The sequence below is a fragment of the Zonotrichia leucophrys genome, chromosome 2, assembly GCF_028769735.1.
Source record: "Zonotrichia leucophrys gambelii isolate GWCS_2022_RI chromosome 2, RI_Zleu_2.0, whole genome shotgun sequence".
Classification (NCBI taxonomy): Eukaryota; Metazoa; Chordata; class Aves; order Passeriformes; family Passerellidae; genus Zonotrichia; species Zonotrichia leucophrys.
The window spans coordinates 25,592,189-25,608,259 of NC_088171.1; the positions used below are offsets into that span (position 1 = coordinate 25,592,189).

Genomic DNA, 16,071 nt, shown 5'->3' on the forward strand with positions numbered 1-16,071 from the left:
ATGTTTTGAGATGGTTCTTTAATAATTTTTCACTATTAACAGGAGTGCAATGGGGAGAAAAACCTGTTCTCAATCTCTGAAAATCGTAGATCAGAGGTTAGAATGACCTCAAAAATTACAAGTAGAGCTCAAAAATTACAAGTAACCTCTTCCAAATGCAAATTGAAGTATCTCCCTTTTCCCCTTTAATATGTAGATAAAAAGGTGTATGTCCTTCTCAGCTTCCTGGCTTAGTAGGTGCAGTAGCATCACTGGTAACTTCTTGCCATTATTCCAGCTCCAGGGCTGCCAAGTGCCCTGTTCCCAGCTGCACTGGCCCCTCTCCATCCTGGAGCAGTAGCCCTGCTCCCCTGTGGCCCTTGCTCAGGAGCCCCATGATCCCAGGGTCACCTGTGTCTCTGCACGCTGCTGCAGTCAGCTCATTTTGTTTGGAATGGAATCTTACATCTGCTCTCACTGAGCACAGGAAGAGTTGTAACACTTCTCAGTGCAAAGTCAAAAAGTGAGCATAAGTAACAGATTGTGGGGATTAGAAGTTCTTACAGTCTCCTCTGGAAACCAAGAAATGAGTGTTGGAAATAAGATTCCTAAATGGTGAATCGGTGTCTCCTTTATTCTGTCCAGCATAAATTGAGGAATTCTCCACCTTAAAGGACTAGGTTTATTCAGTAGATAAACTGAGGCTGATTTGCAAACCAAACTGTATCTGAGGGTGTGCATTTCCTGTGCCACAAGAAGGAGCATTCAAGAGACTTCATGAAAAGGGAATTTCTAAATTGGTTTGGAATTTTTCAGAGATACTTGTAGTGGTCAGCTCAGTGATAGCTCCTGTTACTTTGAAAATTATTCCCTTCTCCCAGAAGAACTTCTCCTTTGATTAATTTGCACATTTTCTTACTAACAGCTGGTTCTTCAAGAACATAGCCATTATTTCACCAGAGATGTTAGTTTCTGGTTCAGTACAACAACCTCATATACTCTATTAGCTCACATAAACTATTCCCAAAAGCTCACGTTTGTCTTGTAAGAGAAGTAACCTGCATGTAAAACATGCTTTTCCATAGCTATTCCTCCTATTCATAAATAATGGACGATACCTTATCTCCAGTGCAGTGCTGGCTCAGGCTGTAATTCACTTTTTGACCTTGCCCTCAGCTCCATACCCAACATACCCGAGTCACTGACTCAGTGTGAGGTTTTGGGGCCTGTCAGTAGTTTGCCCATGCTGCCTGCTTTAAGCAGTACAGCAGCAGGGATGGGGGTGCAGTATTGGGCCAGTATTGGGTACATGTGAGTGACCATTTCCACTTGGAGTAGGGTAATGCTGTTGGAGCTGTGGTTCAGTTTGTACTTCAGAGTGTTCCTGGAGCCTGTGAATTGCAGATCTTTGTGGTAAAACTAAAGGTGTTTCAAGACATTGCCTGATATACTCAGAGTAGTAGACTGTAGTAGGCTGTTCACTCCACAGAAACAGACTAATGTGGGTTAGAACAGAAGAAATCCCACAGCAGGTGTGCAGGTGGGAGCCAGGTCCTCCACACCAGCCCTTTCCCTGTACAGATCCCGTGTTGTTGTGGCTGCTTGGTGATGTAACTACAACCTTTAGCACACTGCCTGCCTGTTAATCTGCTTGCAATCGCTTTGTTGCTTGAGTTCTGTTGCTGTTATTTACAGTTTCCCTGTGTAACTGCCCTCAACTGAGATTAGCTGGCTTGTGCCCAGTAACTCCAGCTATTGGTGAAAGATAGCATCAGTTTACCGTTCTTCTTGCATGAAATAAATGTTTGGAATCTTCCCTCAAGGTTTTCCCGACTTCTTGAGATGTTAAATCACTTATTTCCATATTTGCTTATTTGTAATGTGCCTGCTTTAATCAGTACAGTGGGACTTTCGGCACTGGGATATATTTCACATTCACATCAGGGGAGAGCAAAGCCCAGCAGGATAACATCTAATTTTTTTAAACATAAGACATTTGGTTTTGCTAAACAGATTGGATGTTCTGATTTGAAATTATGAGTGGTTAGACGGCATCCTATGTTTAATTAGGTTGCACAGACTGAGTCATTTTGCAAGCTAGACATTTTAATTTACAATCTACTGCACTGCAGCACTCTTCGGGGCCTTCTGCTATGTAATAAGGTATTCAACTTGCAGCACAGGCTTTAAAAATACCGGAGTACTCTCTGTGACTTCACTTGTTTATTTTATGTTTTCAATTCTAGTTGCAAATCAAACATGCAGTTACAGAAGCTGAAATTCAGAAGCTGAAGACAAAGGTAAGAATCAATATATGGTTAATGCATACTGTTTTTTTCTTTATGCAAAATCAGATCTGAAGATGTATCTTTATGTGGGTGGAGAAGTCACCATCCTTATTAAAGGCTGATTAAGAAGCACAGTGGCTCAGCTAAATTTTGTCTTGGTGTATGTTCTTTATTCCAAGTTTCGAGTAAAAATTTAAGTGCTGCTATTAAAAGAAAGTGCAAACTTTTGTAGCTTCAGTTAAACATATGTTTTAAGGGGCATCATAATAACTAAATGGCAGATTGCTAGTTTTAAAATTCTGATGCATTTTTTCATGTTTTAAAATTATGTTTGGATTGAATGTTCAAGTTGAAGTTAGTAGATTTTTATTTACAAGTGTTGTTAAAGTATCCCTGTGCTACTTTCCAATATTGGCATTTCTTAAAAACCCAATTTGTTTAAAGGAATTTAATAGAAATTATTTTTGTATGCTGAAGAAAAAGTATTGTTTCATATTGTTGCATGTCTCTTTAAAAGATAGTCTAGGAAGGAAAAATAGGATCAGTTAAAAAGAAAACATTATCTCACAATCAGCTGCTAGTTAATAAATTAAATTTACTTTAGCAATAAAAAAGAATTGTTTTTTTTTTGTTCTAGGGTAACCTTTATGGGAACATAACTGATTATTCAGTAGTTCAGCAATACTAGGTTTTATAATGACATCCTTCTCTTTGAGTCTGATTATATTATAAAGGGAATAAAAATAAGAAAAAGAGAAAATTGTACTTCAAGAAAAGATTTTAGATCATTATTTCTTTTCAGCAGCATTTGCACTCACTATTATTTTGTATTTTACATAGTGTTTATCAAATCTGCATAAATTACTGTTAGAAAAAAATCAGAGTGCAACTGTTTTCTGTAAGGAAAATTTCTGTTGTCCTGTCTCAGTCCAGAAAGTCAAAAATCTTTTCCTTCTGTGCTTTCCAGTTCAAATCTAGCAATTGGAGCCACACAGTCGATCCCTTGGGATTGTGCCAAGGCCCATTGACTTGATGGCATCAATGTGTGGGTGTAAACATTCCTCTGTGCATATCCATTTGCAAAATTAGGGTTAATGTGCCTTTTAGTGTTGGACCTTTTTACCTCATCTTTTCAATGGAGCTGAAGAAAATGTGACTCATTTAGGTATATTACTAATAAAACTGCAAACAAGTTATTTTTTTTTTGTGTGTGTATCATCCATAATGCTAGCAGAACTGCCTAGAGCAAATTAAGAACTCTTGATAAATAAACAGGAATGTTAAGGCATTTTTTGTTTACTAAATTATAGGAACTAAATCCCACAAGACGCTGTATAACCCTACCCCTATCCAGCACCAAACACTGAAACCTGCAGGTAGCTTCAGTTAGCAAATGACAACACTAAAACCAAACAACAATCTGGAAATCAAAAATTCCCCCATCCCAAAATAAGAAATGTCATCATTTTCTGAAAGTGTGTAAATGCTTTATAGCACCTGAGTCACATGCACAAAGCAAAATGCATCCCATGTGCTGGCTGATGAACCCTGCAGTTTGTCTGGGTACTCCACTATTGACATTTTAAATGTCAGCCAGTCAGATAGGTTAGTATAACCCAGAGAAGCATAGAGGCTGCACTGGAATACTGAGCAAAAACTCTGCTTGGTTTTATGAGGAAGAATTATACATGTATCAGCCTGTTTTCTTTCTCCTGGAACACTCTTCCCACTGTTAGCATATTGCTGTTGTAGTTACTGATTTACTGATTCTCTCTATTTGAGTTGTTTGAATTAATCCTGAACTATTAGGATGCACTTTGCAGCTTTTTATGGACTGCATCTCCACTCCTTTGTTCAGCTGCAGGCTGCTGAGAATGAGAAGGTGAGGTGGGAATTGGAGAAGACCCAGCTCCAGCAGAACATTGAGGAGAATAAGGAAAGGATGATGAAATTAGAGAGTTATTGGATTGAGGCACAGACCCTGTGTCACACAGTGAATGAGCACCTCAAGGAGACGCAAAGCCAGTATCAGGCTCTGGAGAAGAAATATAACAAGGCAAAGAAATTAATCAAGGATTTTCAGCAAAAGTAAGCAGCTACACCAGGCTCAGCAAATGACTTAGTGGCCAGTTAGAAAACATGTATGTGATATATTTTGAAATATGAAACCCACTGTTAAACACCTGTAAGGTAAACACTGTTTTCCACTTTTTTATTCATGAAAAGCATGGACACTTTCTATTATGGAAAAATGCTAGTATTCAAGCTGTAGTCATGCTGTACCTAAATAAAGACTTAGGCTGTAATATTCCAGATTGGTATGTTTCAGAATTAGGAAATAGCTCAATGTAATTGCAAACTACTAAGAGTAATTACAGTAAAGCACTTGATTAACAAAGTTTGCAGCAATTTGTAGAGGTATTGTATCAGCTGGATTAATTTCTGCTGTGTACTAATGTAACATCAAAAGGAATATTGTTTTGTTGCATTTTACATTTAATTTTTCTTCTTCTTGTAGATGCCAAGAATGTTTGAGCTGAGTTGAGCTAACTGATGATTTCCTGGCCCCTTCTGTTTCATGTGGTCCCCTCTCCCTGGTGGCTAGCAAGAATAATAACATCTTACATTTCTATAACAGCTTCCATTCCCCAGATTACTTTTTTTTTTGCAGCATCAGCTTTTTTCATATTCTGCTGAAATACACTTATTTAAAGAGGAAAACTCAAAGACATACAGCAATGTCACAAGACAATTGGGATTGCAGAAATGAATATCCTGTCCCATTAAAAAGGGGGTTAGATTATCAAAATATCATTACCTATTTTGGAATTTCGTGATTGTTCCAAGACTAGTTTGTATCCTGTGTGTTTTCTATCATGAATTTCTTTGATATTCAAAATAAAAAGAGAGAGAGCAAGTCACTAGAATGAGCTTGGATAGCTTTCTATTGACATTCTGCTTTATATTAGTAAAAGATCTAGTCAGTTGTTTTTAAATACTTCAGACGCCTTCGATGATGTGACATATTTCCTTTAGAAAATTCAATTTATGCCTGCAAACTTACAGTTTGTCCATTCTGTGAAGGAGCACAGTCATACTCTAGTAAAACAGAAACTTTGCTCTATGTCCTACAACATAGAAAAGCATAAACTAAGCTATGTTGATTTTGTTGTAAAGACAGACTAGGATAATAAACCAGTTTAGCTATTTTGATTACTAGTAAGAACAGAGATTTTTTTTCCAGATAAGTTGCTCTTGCCATTTTTATATTATTGCCTAGCATATTCACTTAGACTAATTGCTTGGGGTTTTGTCCTGATTGCAGTTTCATAGCTCTTACTAAATGACTGATAAATTATTTGGCAAGGACAGATTTTTCTGATGAGTAGCAAACATTGATTGCTTTGATGACAGCAAATACATCTTTTTTTTTTTCCCCTAAGAGAACTTGACTTCATCAAACGCCAAGAAGCTGAACGCAAGAAAATAGAAGATTTGGAGAAAGCACACCTTGTAGAGGTTCAAGGCTTACAAGCTCGTGTGAGTAGCATTTACTCTTATATTTGAAGAATGAGACAATTCTGTGTGTTATTCTGGAAAAACGACATCTCTAATGGGGAGGGTGTATTGGGGTGAATATTTTTGGTAATACTGTGTTGTATTTCTTTCAGATACAAGACTTGGAAGCAGAAGTTTTCAGGCTAATGAAGCAAAATGGAAGCCAGGTTAACAATAACAACAACATTTTTGAAAGGCAGACGTCTTTTGGAGAAGTTTCTAGAGGCGATCCAGTGGAAAATCTAGATACTAAACAAGTGACCTGCCTGGATGGCTTAAGTCAAGGTTTGTTTGAACCAAACCATAGCTTCTATGAACCACAGAATTATAGAATGAATTGGTTTGGAAGGACCTTAAAGATCATTTAGTTCCAGCCCCCCTGCCATGGGCAGGGACACCTTTCACTAGACCAGGTTGCTCAAAGCTGCCTCCAAGCCGGCCTTGAACACTTCCGTGGATGGGGCAGCCACAGCTTCTCTGGGCAGCCTGTTCCAGGGTGTCACCACCCTCTCAGTAAAGAATTCCTTCCACATATCCAACCTAAGTGTCCCTTCTCTCAGTGTGAACCATTGCTCCTTGTCCTGTCACTGCAGTTCCTGACAGAGTCCCTCTCTGGCTTCCCTGTAGGGCCCCTCAGATGCTGGAAGGTTGCTGTGAGGTCTCTGCACAACCTTCTCTTTTCCAGGCTGAGCATCCCCAACTTTCTCAGCCTGTCTTCATGGCGAGGTGCTCCAGTCCCCTTATCAACATCATGGTCTTCCTCTGGACTTGATCCAGCAGTTCCATGTCCTTCTTAGGCTGGGAGCCCCAGAGCTGGATGCAGCACTCCAGCTGGGGTCTCATGAGAGCAGAATCACCTCCTTTGAGGTGGCACACTGCTTTTGATGAAGCCCAGGATTCCTAGAACTGTAACATTATTTATTTCTCTGTTGAAAAAAAAAGCAATACATTATGAAATAAATTAATATCTAGCCACCAGAGAGGTGTTTTATTAGTATTGATATTTTAGCAGTCATTTCAAGGGTGGACACCGACAATATTGCCTTACAAACAAATCAATATGAATTATATTTTTAACAAGATATGTGTATAAAAAAGAGCTAGTCCTGCTGAAATGGTATTAGGTGATATGCAGACCTTGTGCAGTTGGTTTCCAGAAATCTTCACGGACCTGTTTTTCTGTCAAGTGTTAATTTTAATGAAATCTCTGAAGGATGACAAGAAAGTCTGTATTTCTGCCGTAAAGACTCAGTAGTATTATAAAACATTTAATACTTAGCAATGCTGTTAACACAAATCCTTTCAGTAGTTTGTTTCAGGAGAAAACATTATGTTTTCTTCACTTGACTCAGAAAAATTATGCTTACACGTACTGTTGTAGCAATGTCAACACACATCTATGGCTCAAGAGCTAAAATCTGGGAATTTCTACATGTAAAAAAAACCAAAAACAGTATTTTAAAATTCATTCTAAAAAGTTGGAAGTTCTTAGTACAGTATAAAAAAATCTGCATGTCAGTGCTTCAAAATTATGGTTTTTAATCAATGCATTTGCATGAAAATTTTCAAAGAGCTGCCTTTTTTCATTCCAAAAATGATCTCCTGGAGAAATATTACCAATGTTAATTATTTCTGAGCGTTAGACTAGATGGCCTCTGAATTTAAACGCCCAAGTTTAACCACAGGAATACAAACACAAATTATTTGCTAGGAAAAATTGGTAATCAGCAATGATTTTTTTGAAAGCAGAAGCTGCATAGTTAGAGTCCAGGCTGCATTTGTGGTTTTACTAAGGGGGGGAAAACTTCATTTTTATAAGTAAGTATGTCTTTAAAAATACTGCAGCACTCTTTGACTTCCATATACCTTTTCCAGTAAATTCTGTGTCAGTTCTTGAGATCTGTATCAGACTCTATAGTGATACTTGCTCTGCAAATAGCCTGTGTCTCTGCATCACTCTTGTTTAAGCCTTTTAAGAAAAGAACTTGCCATCATCCCCTGGGTGTTTGCAGAGGAGCTATGAGGGGCAGGGGAGTTGTCCATGATGGACAGCTGGAGGTGAGTAGAGTCCCTGTGGTGCTGTGGGTTGTGCACACTGCCTTTGTGACACTCAAACAGGTGCTCCAGTCTCTTTTCTAGCTCATGTTTGGCAAGCATAACACTGCATTAGGTTCCTGGGGTGGGACTGCATGTGGACAGCCACATCCCAGAATTTTGTCCAGAGGTTTGCAGGTCTGTTGTCCATCAAAAATTTAGGTTATGTAAAAATACAATGTTTTCATTAAAACTGTATCAAGTATGTTTCTGTTTCAGTGTGATCTGAGGTGTTTATGACATTCTTGCATGGTTGGGGTCTTGGGAAGGAGCAGTGGGTGCAGCCTGGTGGTTGCAAACATTTGAGTGTAACTGTTCCTGACGCTGCACAGTGCTCTGGCCCTGCTCAGCATCCTACCAAGACTCCTCAGGCTGTAACATAACCTCACACTGAGCTTCAGGGGCTGCCAGTAACATCAGTGGAAGTTACAAAGAGAAAATAAAAACTGCCATGGCCCACATAATTCTTCCTTTGCTTTGCCAGGGAATACTAGACTATGGATTGCATTTCCTTTACAAATACATGGTTTATTCTGAGAGCCCAGCAGTGCATTGTAGCCTCCTGGTTTAGTGGGGATGAGCTGTGTCTGCAGTAGACAATCAAGCTGTTGCTGGCAGGAGTGAGTGGTTTGAAAGCTAAACAGTTCAGTGCTGAGGCTGACTTTGACAGTCTCAGACTTTGACATCTCTGTGCAAGTTCCCATTCCAGCCACTTTCTGCTTTCTGGGTGTCTTTGGATACCCAGGGATGTGTCAGTTCACAGGAGATTTTAAATTCTGTCGCCTGTCTAATTTAAAAACAGTGGGAGTACAGGCGAGCTCTTCCTGCTTCACAGTGGTACTGAAATAGTTCAGATGGAAGAACCTTGGAGTCAAGTGGTTGAATGTCTGGTGAAACAAAGTCTCATTACATTGACTCTGAGAGTGAAATAAGAACTGTTATGACTTTTATGTGAGAGATGTTCCAGACACCCCAGTGGGTTGGGAGATTACTACAGCATCATGTGAGGCTGTGGGTTTGTGCTGGGAGCTGTGAGGGCCAGCCACTCTCTGCAGAGGAGGGAGCTGGGGCTGGGGGTGGCAGCACGTGTGGCTGGGGCAGAGACCATCTGACAGCAGCCCAGTTCCACTGCAACAAAGCAGGGCAAGATGGGGTGCAGGAAGCAGGAAGCTCCAGGCCCAGATGGTCTTCTGCTTTAAGAAGGCCCATATAAGTACTTCTGTAAATTCCATTTGCAGTCCTGTGTTTATAGTTTGCATAATTTCAGCAGTGAAACAAAGGTATTTATAGAAGTCTGTACACCTGAAAGAACAAATACAAGCAGTTTAACCAAATAGAAGCAGTTCAAGCTATAATAACCATGTGTAGTTTTCCTGTGGAGTACTTAGGGCGGAAGCATCATTGCAAGTCAGACAATGCTAATTATTCTGGAGTATCATGTGAAGTATAATTTAACACATAGAAGAAAAGCAAAAATATCTCTAAGATTAGATTTTAATTAATTAGTGTATTCTGAATGCAGTATATAGACAAGTGAATGTGTCTAATGGAGTATGGTTTGGTTTTTACTGTGACGGTTGAAAAAAATCGTTAAACCGTAAGAATCTATTCTTTTTCTAGTATAAAATACAAAAGCACCTTTTAAAATATTTTTAGTCTTAGTCACTGCAGCTTTGAAAAATTTTAAATTTGCTGCAATACTCAGATTTCATTTGAGTAGATGGTTGATAGCTAAGACAAGTACAGCTATGCTAGTTTTAGCTGTAGAGGCAAGTCATATATGAAGTCATATATGAAGTGTTCAGTATACTTTGCTCATGAGAAATTCAGGAATCAGGTGTCTCTGAAGCCAGGCAAGTAAGATGGTTTCATTGTTCCATTCTTTTACATTAAATACTTCTCCAGTCGTCATGTATCACACAATGATGTTTATGCCCTGGTGGAGGAGAACTCTCTGCAGGCCAAGCACATGTAACTCCCTCTGAGGGAGTCTGAGTGGATTTATTTTCAGGGCTGGTACTGCTTGATTTGTGTGGTCATCTATGTAACAGTGGGAATACATCATGGAATTCTTAAATATCTGCAGTTGGTTCTTTGTATGCCCTTGCTGAATCTGTACAGATAAACTTGTTTATGCAAATAACTTTTTCTGGGGGTACTATAGGACTTATGAAGGTACAGGTACACGTAAAATGTGTGTTTTCTAACCTAAATTATTCTATGCAAAGTGCATGTGCTTGCAATTGTTTGTACAATTCCTTTTCTTAGGGAAAAGTAAGGAAATCTGTTCAACAGTTTGAAATCACGTTTCCATACAGATTTCAATGAAGCAGTTCCAGAAACAGAGAGGCTGGACTCCAAGGCACTGAAGACTCGGGCTCAGCTCTCGGTGAAGAACAAGCGGCAGAGGCCATCCAGAACGCGGCTGTACGACAGCATCAGTTCCACTGATGGCGAGGACAGCCTGGAGCGAAAGGTGAGAAGGGCTCTGCCCTCTCTTTCCAGCTTCCTGGAGACTGCTAGGTTGCCCCTGTAGGTCAGTTCATCCTCTGTCTTTATCCTTTAATTGTAGCACAGGCAGTATTTATTCCTCTGTGGCCGGTCTGCTGTGAATGTACTTGAGTGATGTGCAAGTCCAGTCTCCTTCTGAGTCAGCACACCTGGTTTTTTGGTTCTGTTGTGTTTTAACTGGAATCCTGGTCTTTTTGATTTACATGTGCTTTATAACGCAGAGCGGGTCTTTTCATTTATGCAGGAGGTGAAAGGAGCTTGAACTATGCATTTCTCTATTTGTTAATTTGTTACCACAATTGATACAATATTTGCTCATTGTTTTGTCATATTCTGACTTCATCTGAAAGCAGATACCAATAAACAGCACTGTTTTGTACCAATAAACAACATCAAAGGGTAGTGCCTTGAACTGCTACAGCATTTCGTACAAATAGAAAGCTAAATAATGAATAAAAGAATTGCATGTTCAAAGTAAATCTTGCTCTGTTTGCTTACTAAGTGGTATAACCTGCTTTATAATCTCTTATACCAACAGCCATCACACAGTTACAGTAGTCCCATGCACATTTCAAAATCACCACTGCCCTTATGCATGAGAGCATCCTCACCAGCATCAGATTCTGGTGCTTCCTCCCTCTCCCCCGTGGCTAGCAGTGCAGCAATCTCACTTGACAACCTAACTGAAAACCAAGAAGAAGAACAGCACCACAAAGGAGGTGTCCTTCCCCCATATGCTCGGGGAGACACTCCACTTTCCTCTCCTTCAAAATCTGGGCACAGCTCTGAAGCATCTCCTTTGCATCACCCAGCTGGCAGGAATATTTTACAAGATAAAGGTATTACTGTTTCTTTTACAATAAATTGATGCATCGTTTTGCTCACTTAACAGCTATCTACTTTATTGCCTTTTGTTGTGCAGTAGTACCTTAGCAACTAGAAGGTCATCATCTTATAATTTCTTTTGCCTACCTGGAAGCCAAAAACTTCAAAATGATCTTGTGTGATGGTATAAGAGAAGGACAAAGTTTAAAATGGGATAGGGAACTGCTTACTTTCTTTTTTCAGGCTTTCTTGGAACTCACTGAAAAAAAAAAAAACAGGGGGAAAGTGCCCTTAAAAAAATGTTGTATTGTGTTTTTAAAAAAAAAAAAAACGTTATTTGACCTTGGGTCACCTCCATATTAGAAACATGCTTAACACAGTGTACTTACTCAAATAATGTGATTTTGGCACTGCTAGATGATTTTTTTGGAGGGTGCGGAAAGGAGTGTAAAGCAAAAACAGCAGATTGTAGCTTTTAATTGCTGAGAGGAAGCAAAGTCTAGGTTTAATGAGAGGTTAGTGGAGATTTTTCATTTACAGAAAAAAATTAAGTAATCTCTTGGAGAGATTGGCCTCATTGTTACTAATTTGATTCAGATTCTTGAAAGGCTAGGTGAATAAAACAGGGTGCAATCATATGTAGCTCAGGTGTATGTCTCAGATGCCAGTTTATTACAAGAATTAACAATATGATGTGTCACTGAACACTGAGCTTTTCTTTTCAGGTGCATTTCAAATTCAGAATTAACATTTGACACCACTTCAGCATTCTTAGCAATGCACCTTGCATTCTGAAACTGACACATAAGTTAAAATACATAATAAAAAACTGTTCATAGGTGAGGTCTGCAGGACTAGATCTAGAAAGGTTTGTAACAGACTTTCGTGTGCTTGAATTAACTGAAAATAGCAATTTACTGAAGATTTATGCTTGTGTGTCTGACTTGCTACTGATTTAAACCCTGTTTCTTCTTCATCTTTGTACTGAGCTTTTACACAGGTTCATAAAAGACAGCATTATAAAACTTTACTGAATTCAGGAGAGGTTAATATATTGCAAGAATTTTTAAATGAATTCTGAAATTACTAGTTGTAACTAGTTAATTTAGGTTTAACTAGGTTAAATTGTTAAGGATTCCAAGTTAAATTCAGTATTTGAGTCTTGCAAGTAAAAATAAGGGTGTGAACATAAGATTGTGACTTTAGAAACTCATCTTGAATGTGTGATTGGTTTGTCAGGGAAGTCCTAAATCCTGCACTTCTAACTGATATATGAAAAATACATTGATAAAAAATTGGTGGAAACTAACCTTGTAGTGCAAGGAATAGGGCATTGCATTCCACCCACTGTGTCACACTTTCCATTTTAGGTTTGAAAAACAATCTCTGTCTAAATATTGCTGTCATGCCTTCCTCATTGTGACTGTTAAGTAAACAACCAGTGCTTTTGGGTGTGTCTAGGTTCTGCTGAGTAATACATTAGAATTAACCAGAGCAATATAATTTCAAGTAGAAAAAATCATATTTAGTAAGTCCTACTAAAAAAAGAAACAAGTTATTTGGTGACAAGTGTTGCAGCAATGCTATTTTAAATGATTGTTAATTTGGCTGTTAAACTCGTAGAGCTCAGAAAATAAAAAAAGACATTGCATTTGTTTTATGTGTTCAGGAGGGATTTTTAGTGATGGAAAGAGAGCACCTCTGTGGACACACACAGCCATAAGTTAGTCTCTCAATAGCAGAAGTGAACATTGGCTACTTCACATTTGTGTTTTCTTCTTTTTCGTACAAGATCCAGCAGTGTTGTGGGAAGGGCTGAAGTGGCATGAGATTAGTTTCATTGCAAAATGATGAGCTTAGAACCACAGCTTTTTCGTGTACATGTGATGACTTTCTTCAGTTTTGCCTGGTTTGTGCAGCAGCAGCAGCATCCTTTGATTCAGCTGCCAGGGGACAGCAGTGAGCAGTGCTCACTGACGTGAGGCTGCTGCAGGTGCTGTGTGCCCCTGGGCAGGGGACTGAGGTTTGGGCTCTTCCACATCCATCAGCCACACATTGCTGCAGCTCTCAGCTGGAGCTGGTGGGTTAAACAGCTTCTGTGTGATTTGTTCAGAGAAACCAGCTTTTCCTTACCTTCTCTGAAGAACTTCAAGGAGCCAGGGAAGATGGACCCAAGCAGGGTGGTCAAAGTCCTGTCCTGCCCAGGCAGGGCACCCGTGCCTCTGGTGCTCTGCCATGTGCAAGCACTGAGTAATTCCTGCATGCAAGACCCTGTAGGTTCAGATCCACGCTGCCACTGGAGCTGGTTTTGGGACCAATCCGTGCTCCACTATGTCCCATAGCCAGTACAAATATTTTCCTCAGCAAGTCATCATTATTTAAAGGGCCATGGCTGGCCCCAGGTGGGAGGGGGATCATAGGGATATAAAAGCTTGAACAGAAATTTGCCATTCCAAGTAGCTGCTGTGTATTCCAGCCTAAGCTCTCCAGGCTTTTTTTTTCTACTACACCAGCAAAGCGTCCATCTACTAAATGCTTTAGTTATTTGCCCAATACAAAACCACTGTACTTCATAATTTCTTAACTTTCAGTAAGAAATTCCTCAAAAAAAACCCACTACCCCTTGCCCTGAAAGCCATTCGTCCCACTTGCCTGTTAATAGCTAGTGTGAAAATAAATGTTGCAAGTTTTAATTCTTGTGACAATTTTGGCAGTGGTTAAATGAGAAGTGTGCATTAAAGGTGAAAAATAAATGGTTAGAGGAAACAGGAAAGAAGTGTGCACAGTGTAGGGTTGATGCAGAGTGTGCATTGCCTAAAGTTCTCCTCTGCCTCCTTGGGGAATGGATTTCTTCTTCAGAGACTTCATCTTGCTTTTGTCATTCTTTGTATTCCTTTCTTTTGTTTTCTTTTTTGGAATGAGGTTGCTTGTTAGCTGTTCTAGAAATTTATTTTTTTTAACATAAGGACTTGCTTTGGTGGAAATAGTATGGCTTTTAGTGTGGGTATTGCCAAAGGCTTATTTTCCTACTTTTCAGAGGATTTAACTAATTAATTGCACATTAAATTGTTTGCTCAAATGAAAACTTGGGCAGATATTATCTACAAAGCAACACACAAAGTTCTGTACACATAGCTGACTGTCTTGTGATAGTGCTGTGGTGCTTGGGGTTCATTTTGAGGGTTTAATTTAAGTCAGCAACCAAGGAGAAATCCACAAACCCAGCAGTGCTTCCAGTTAGAAGTTGTGTATGTCTGAGGTCACACTGAAAAAGCCACCAAACCACAAGTGACATGAATGACTGACCTTCATTTGCTTCCTCTAGGGTATTTGGGAACGCTCTTTTTGTTTAACAGTCACAGTGTCTGAATTTTTAAACACACAGTAGTGTGTATTCTTTTAGTTTCTGTATAGATTTCACAGGATGTTTGCCAGACTCAGGTTCATTGTTTTGGATTTATAGATACTGCAGCCTGTTTCCTCTTTAGGATTTAATAGCATTGGCAGAAGAGATCAAAAATTGATAAATGCCTAAAGGCAGATTTATTAACTAAGCTACATTTAGGTTTTGGGGAGGGTTGTTGTTTGTTTTTAAATTCAGAATGGTTAGATTTTAGGTTACATGTTCAGTTTAACAAAGATGTTCTGGCTAAGCTGATTAACTATTTCATAGCATGCCCATCAAAAAAGGTACCTGGGTTCCAAAGTTGAAAAAGAATTTTAGTAGTAATTTTGGAAGTAAAGCATACATACCAAATGAATTCTGTAAAAAACAAACATAAGCAAACTACGGCTGAGTTTAAAAATTGATTCACTGGAATGTTTGCCTATTAATAATTTCTCTTATTCAATTTATTACATAGTCATTAAAACTAAATCAATGTTAACTTTTGGTTTTCTTCAATTAAATTTTTTGTGTATTTTTGAATTCTGAAATTATTTGTTTTTATTCCTGTTCACACCATCTTCCTAAAAATGAGAATTCCCCTAATTAAATTGTATACTCACACACATGTACATGTACAGATATCTAATTATGAAAAGATACACAAAGTATTCTGGATGGAAAGTACCAATTAAAATTAATAATGTACATTCTTCCATGTACAAATGTATCCTAGATGGTGCCACAAGTGCTCAGGCAGCAAGAACAACTGGCCCTACTATAGGGCATACAGAAAAACTAAAGAGAAAACTTGCAGATCTTGGGTAAGCATTTTTTTAATTTAAAATACATTTTCTTCTTCATTAAAAGGATTGAAAGTAAAATTTCTAAGATGTTTCCTGATGTTTTCTGATATTCTTATAGGGCTCCCTTGAGGAGGAGTTCAAGCAAGGGCAAGAAGCGGAAGGAGAAGGAAGCGATGAGGGTGGCCTGTGGCACTAGGTATGGGTGAGACTGGGGATGTGAGAAATTGTGTGCCAGAAACATTGGAAAAACATAACCATCCTAGCAGATGGAATATTAACAGTCCCACTGACTTCATGAATAAGTGTTAAGCTTTGAGATAACCTGAGCTTACAAACCTAGATTTCTTGGCTCACAAAAGGCTGACATATAATCTAAAGATACTTGGAGGTTTATAATGTCATAAAATCATAAAATTTCTCAAGCTAGCAGTGACTTGCAAGAATCATCGAATCCAACTGCTGCTGTTGCATCCACTAATAGGATTTGCAGAAATTGATTTTCAGAGCAGCCCTACAAGATGCATCCAGTCAGTTAATAATGTCCATGAACCAAAAACCTTGACACAATTCCACGTGTTTTTTTTTTTTTTAAAGTGAGGTTGAGCAGCAGCTGTTCACTGCAGCT

At 38.9% G+C, this 16,071-nt stretch overlaps 1 protein-coding gene across 5 annotated transcripts in view; it reads left to right on the forward strand.

Annotated features, from left to right (window-relative positions):
* PPP1R9A (protein phosphatase 1 regulatory subunit 9A) overlaps positions 1-16,071 on the forward strand; it is a 131,455-nt gene that overhangs the window by 100,057 nt on the left and 15,327 nt on the right. For 3 of the 5 annotated variants that reach the window (XM_064704334.1, XM_064704331.1, XM_064704335.1), the window contains exons 8-15: positions 2,226-2,279; positions 4,126-4,355; positions 5,711-5,807; positions 5,939-6,110; positions 10,238-10,395; positions 10,969-11,269; positions 15,377-15,464; positions 15,565-15,642. In XM_064704334.1, the coding sequence (XP_064560404.1) occupies positions 2,226-2,279; positions 4,126-4,355; positions 5,711-5,807; positions 5,939-6,110; positions 10,238-10,395; positions 10,969-11,269; positions 15,377-15,464; positions 15,565-15,642 (1,178 nt within the window). The remainder of the gene's footprint in view (positions 1-2,225; positions 2,280-4,125; positions 4,356-5,710; positions 5,808-5,938; positions 6,111-10,237; positions 10,396-10,968; positions 11,270-15,376; positions 15,465-15,564; positions 15,643-16,071) is intronic. The other 2 variants (XM_064704336.1, XM_064704337.1) reach the window with 1 other exon arrangement.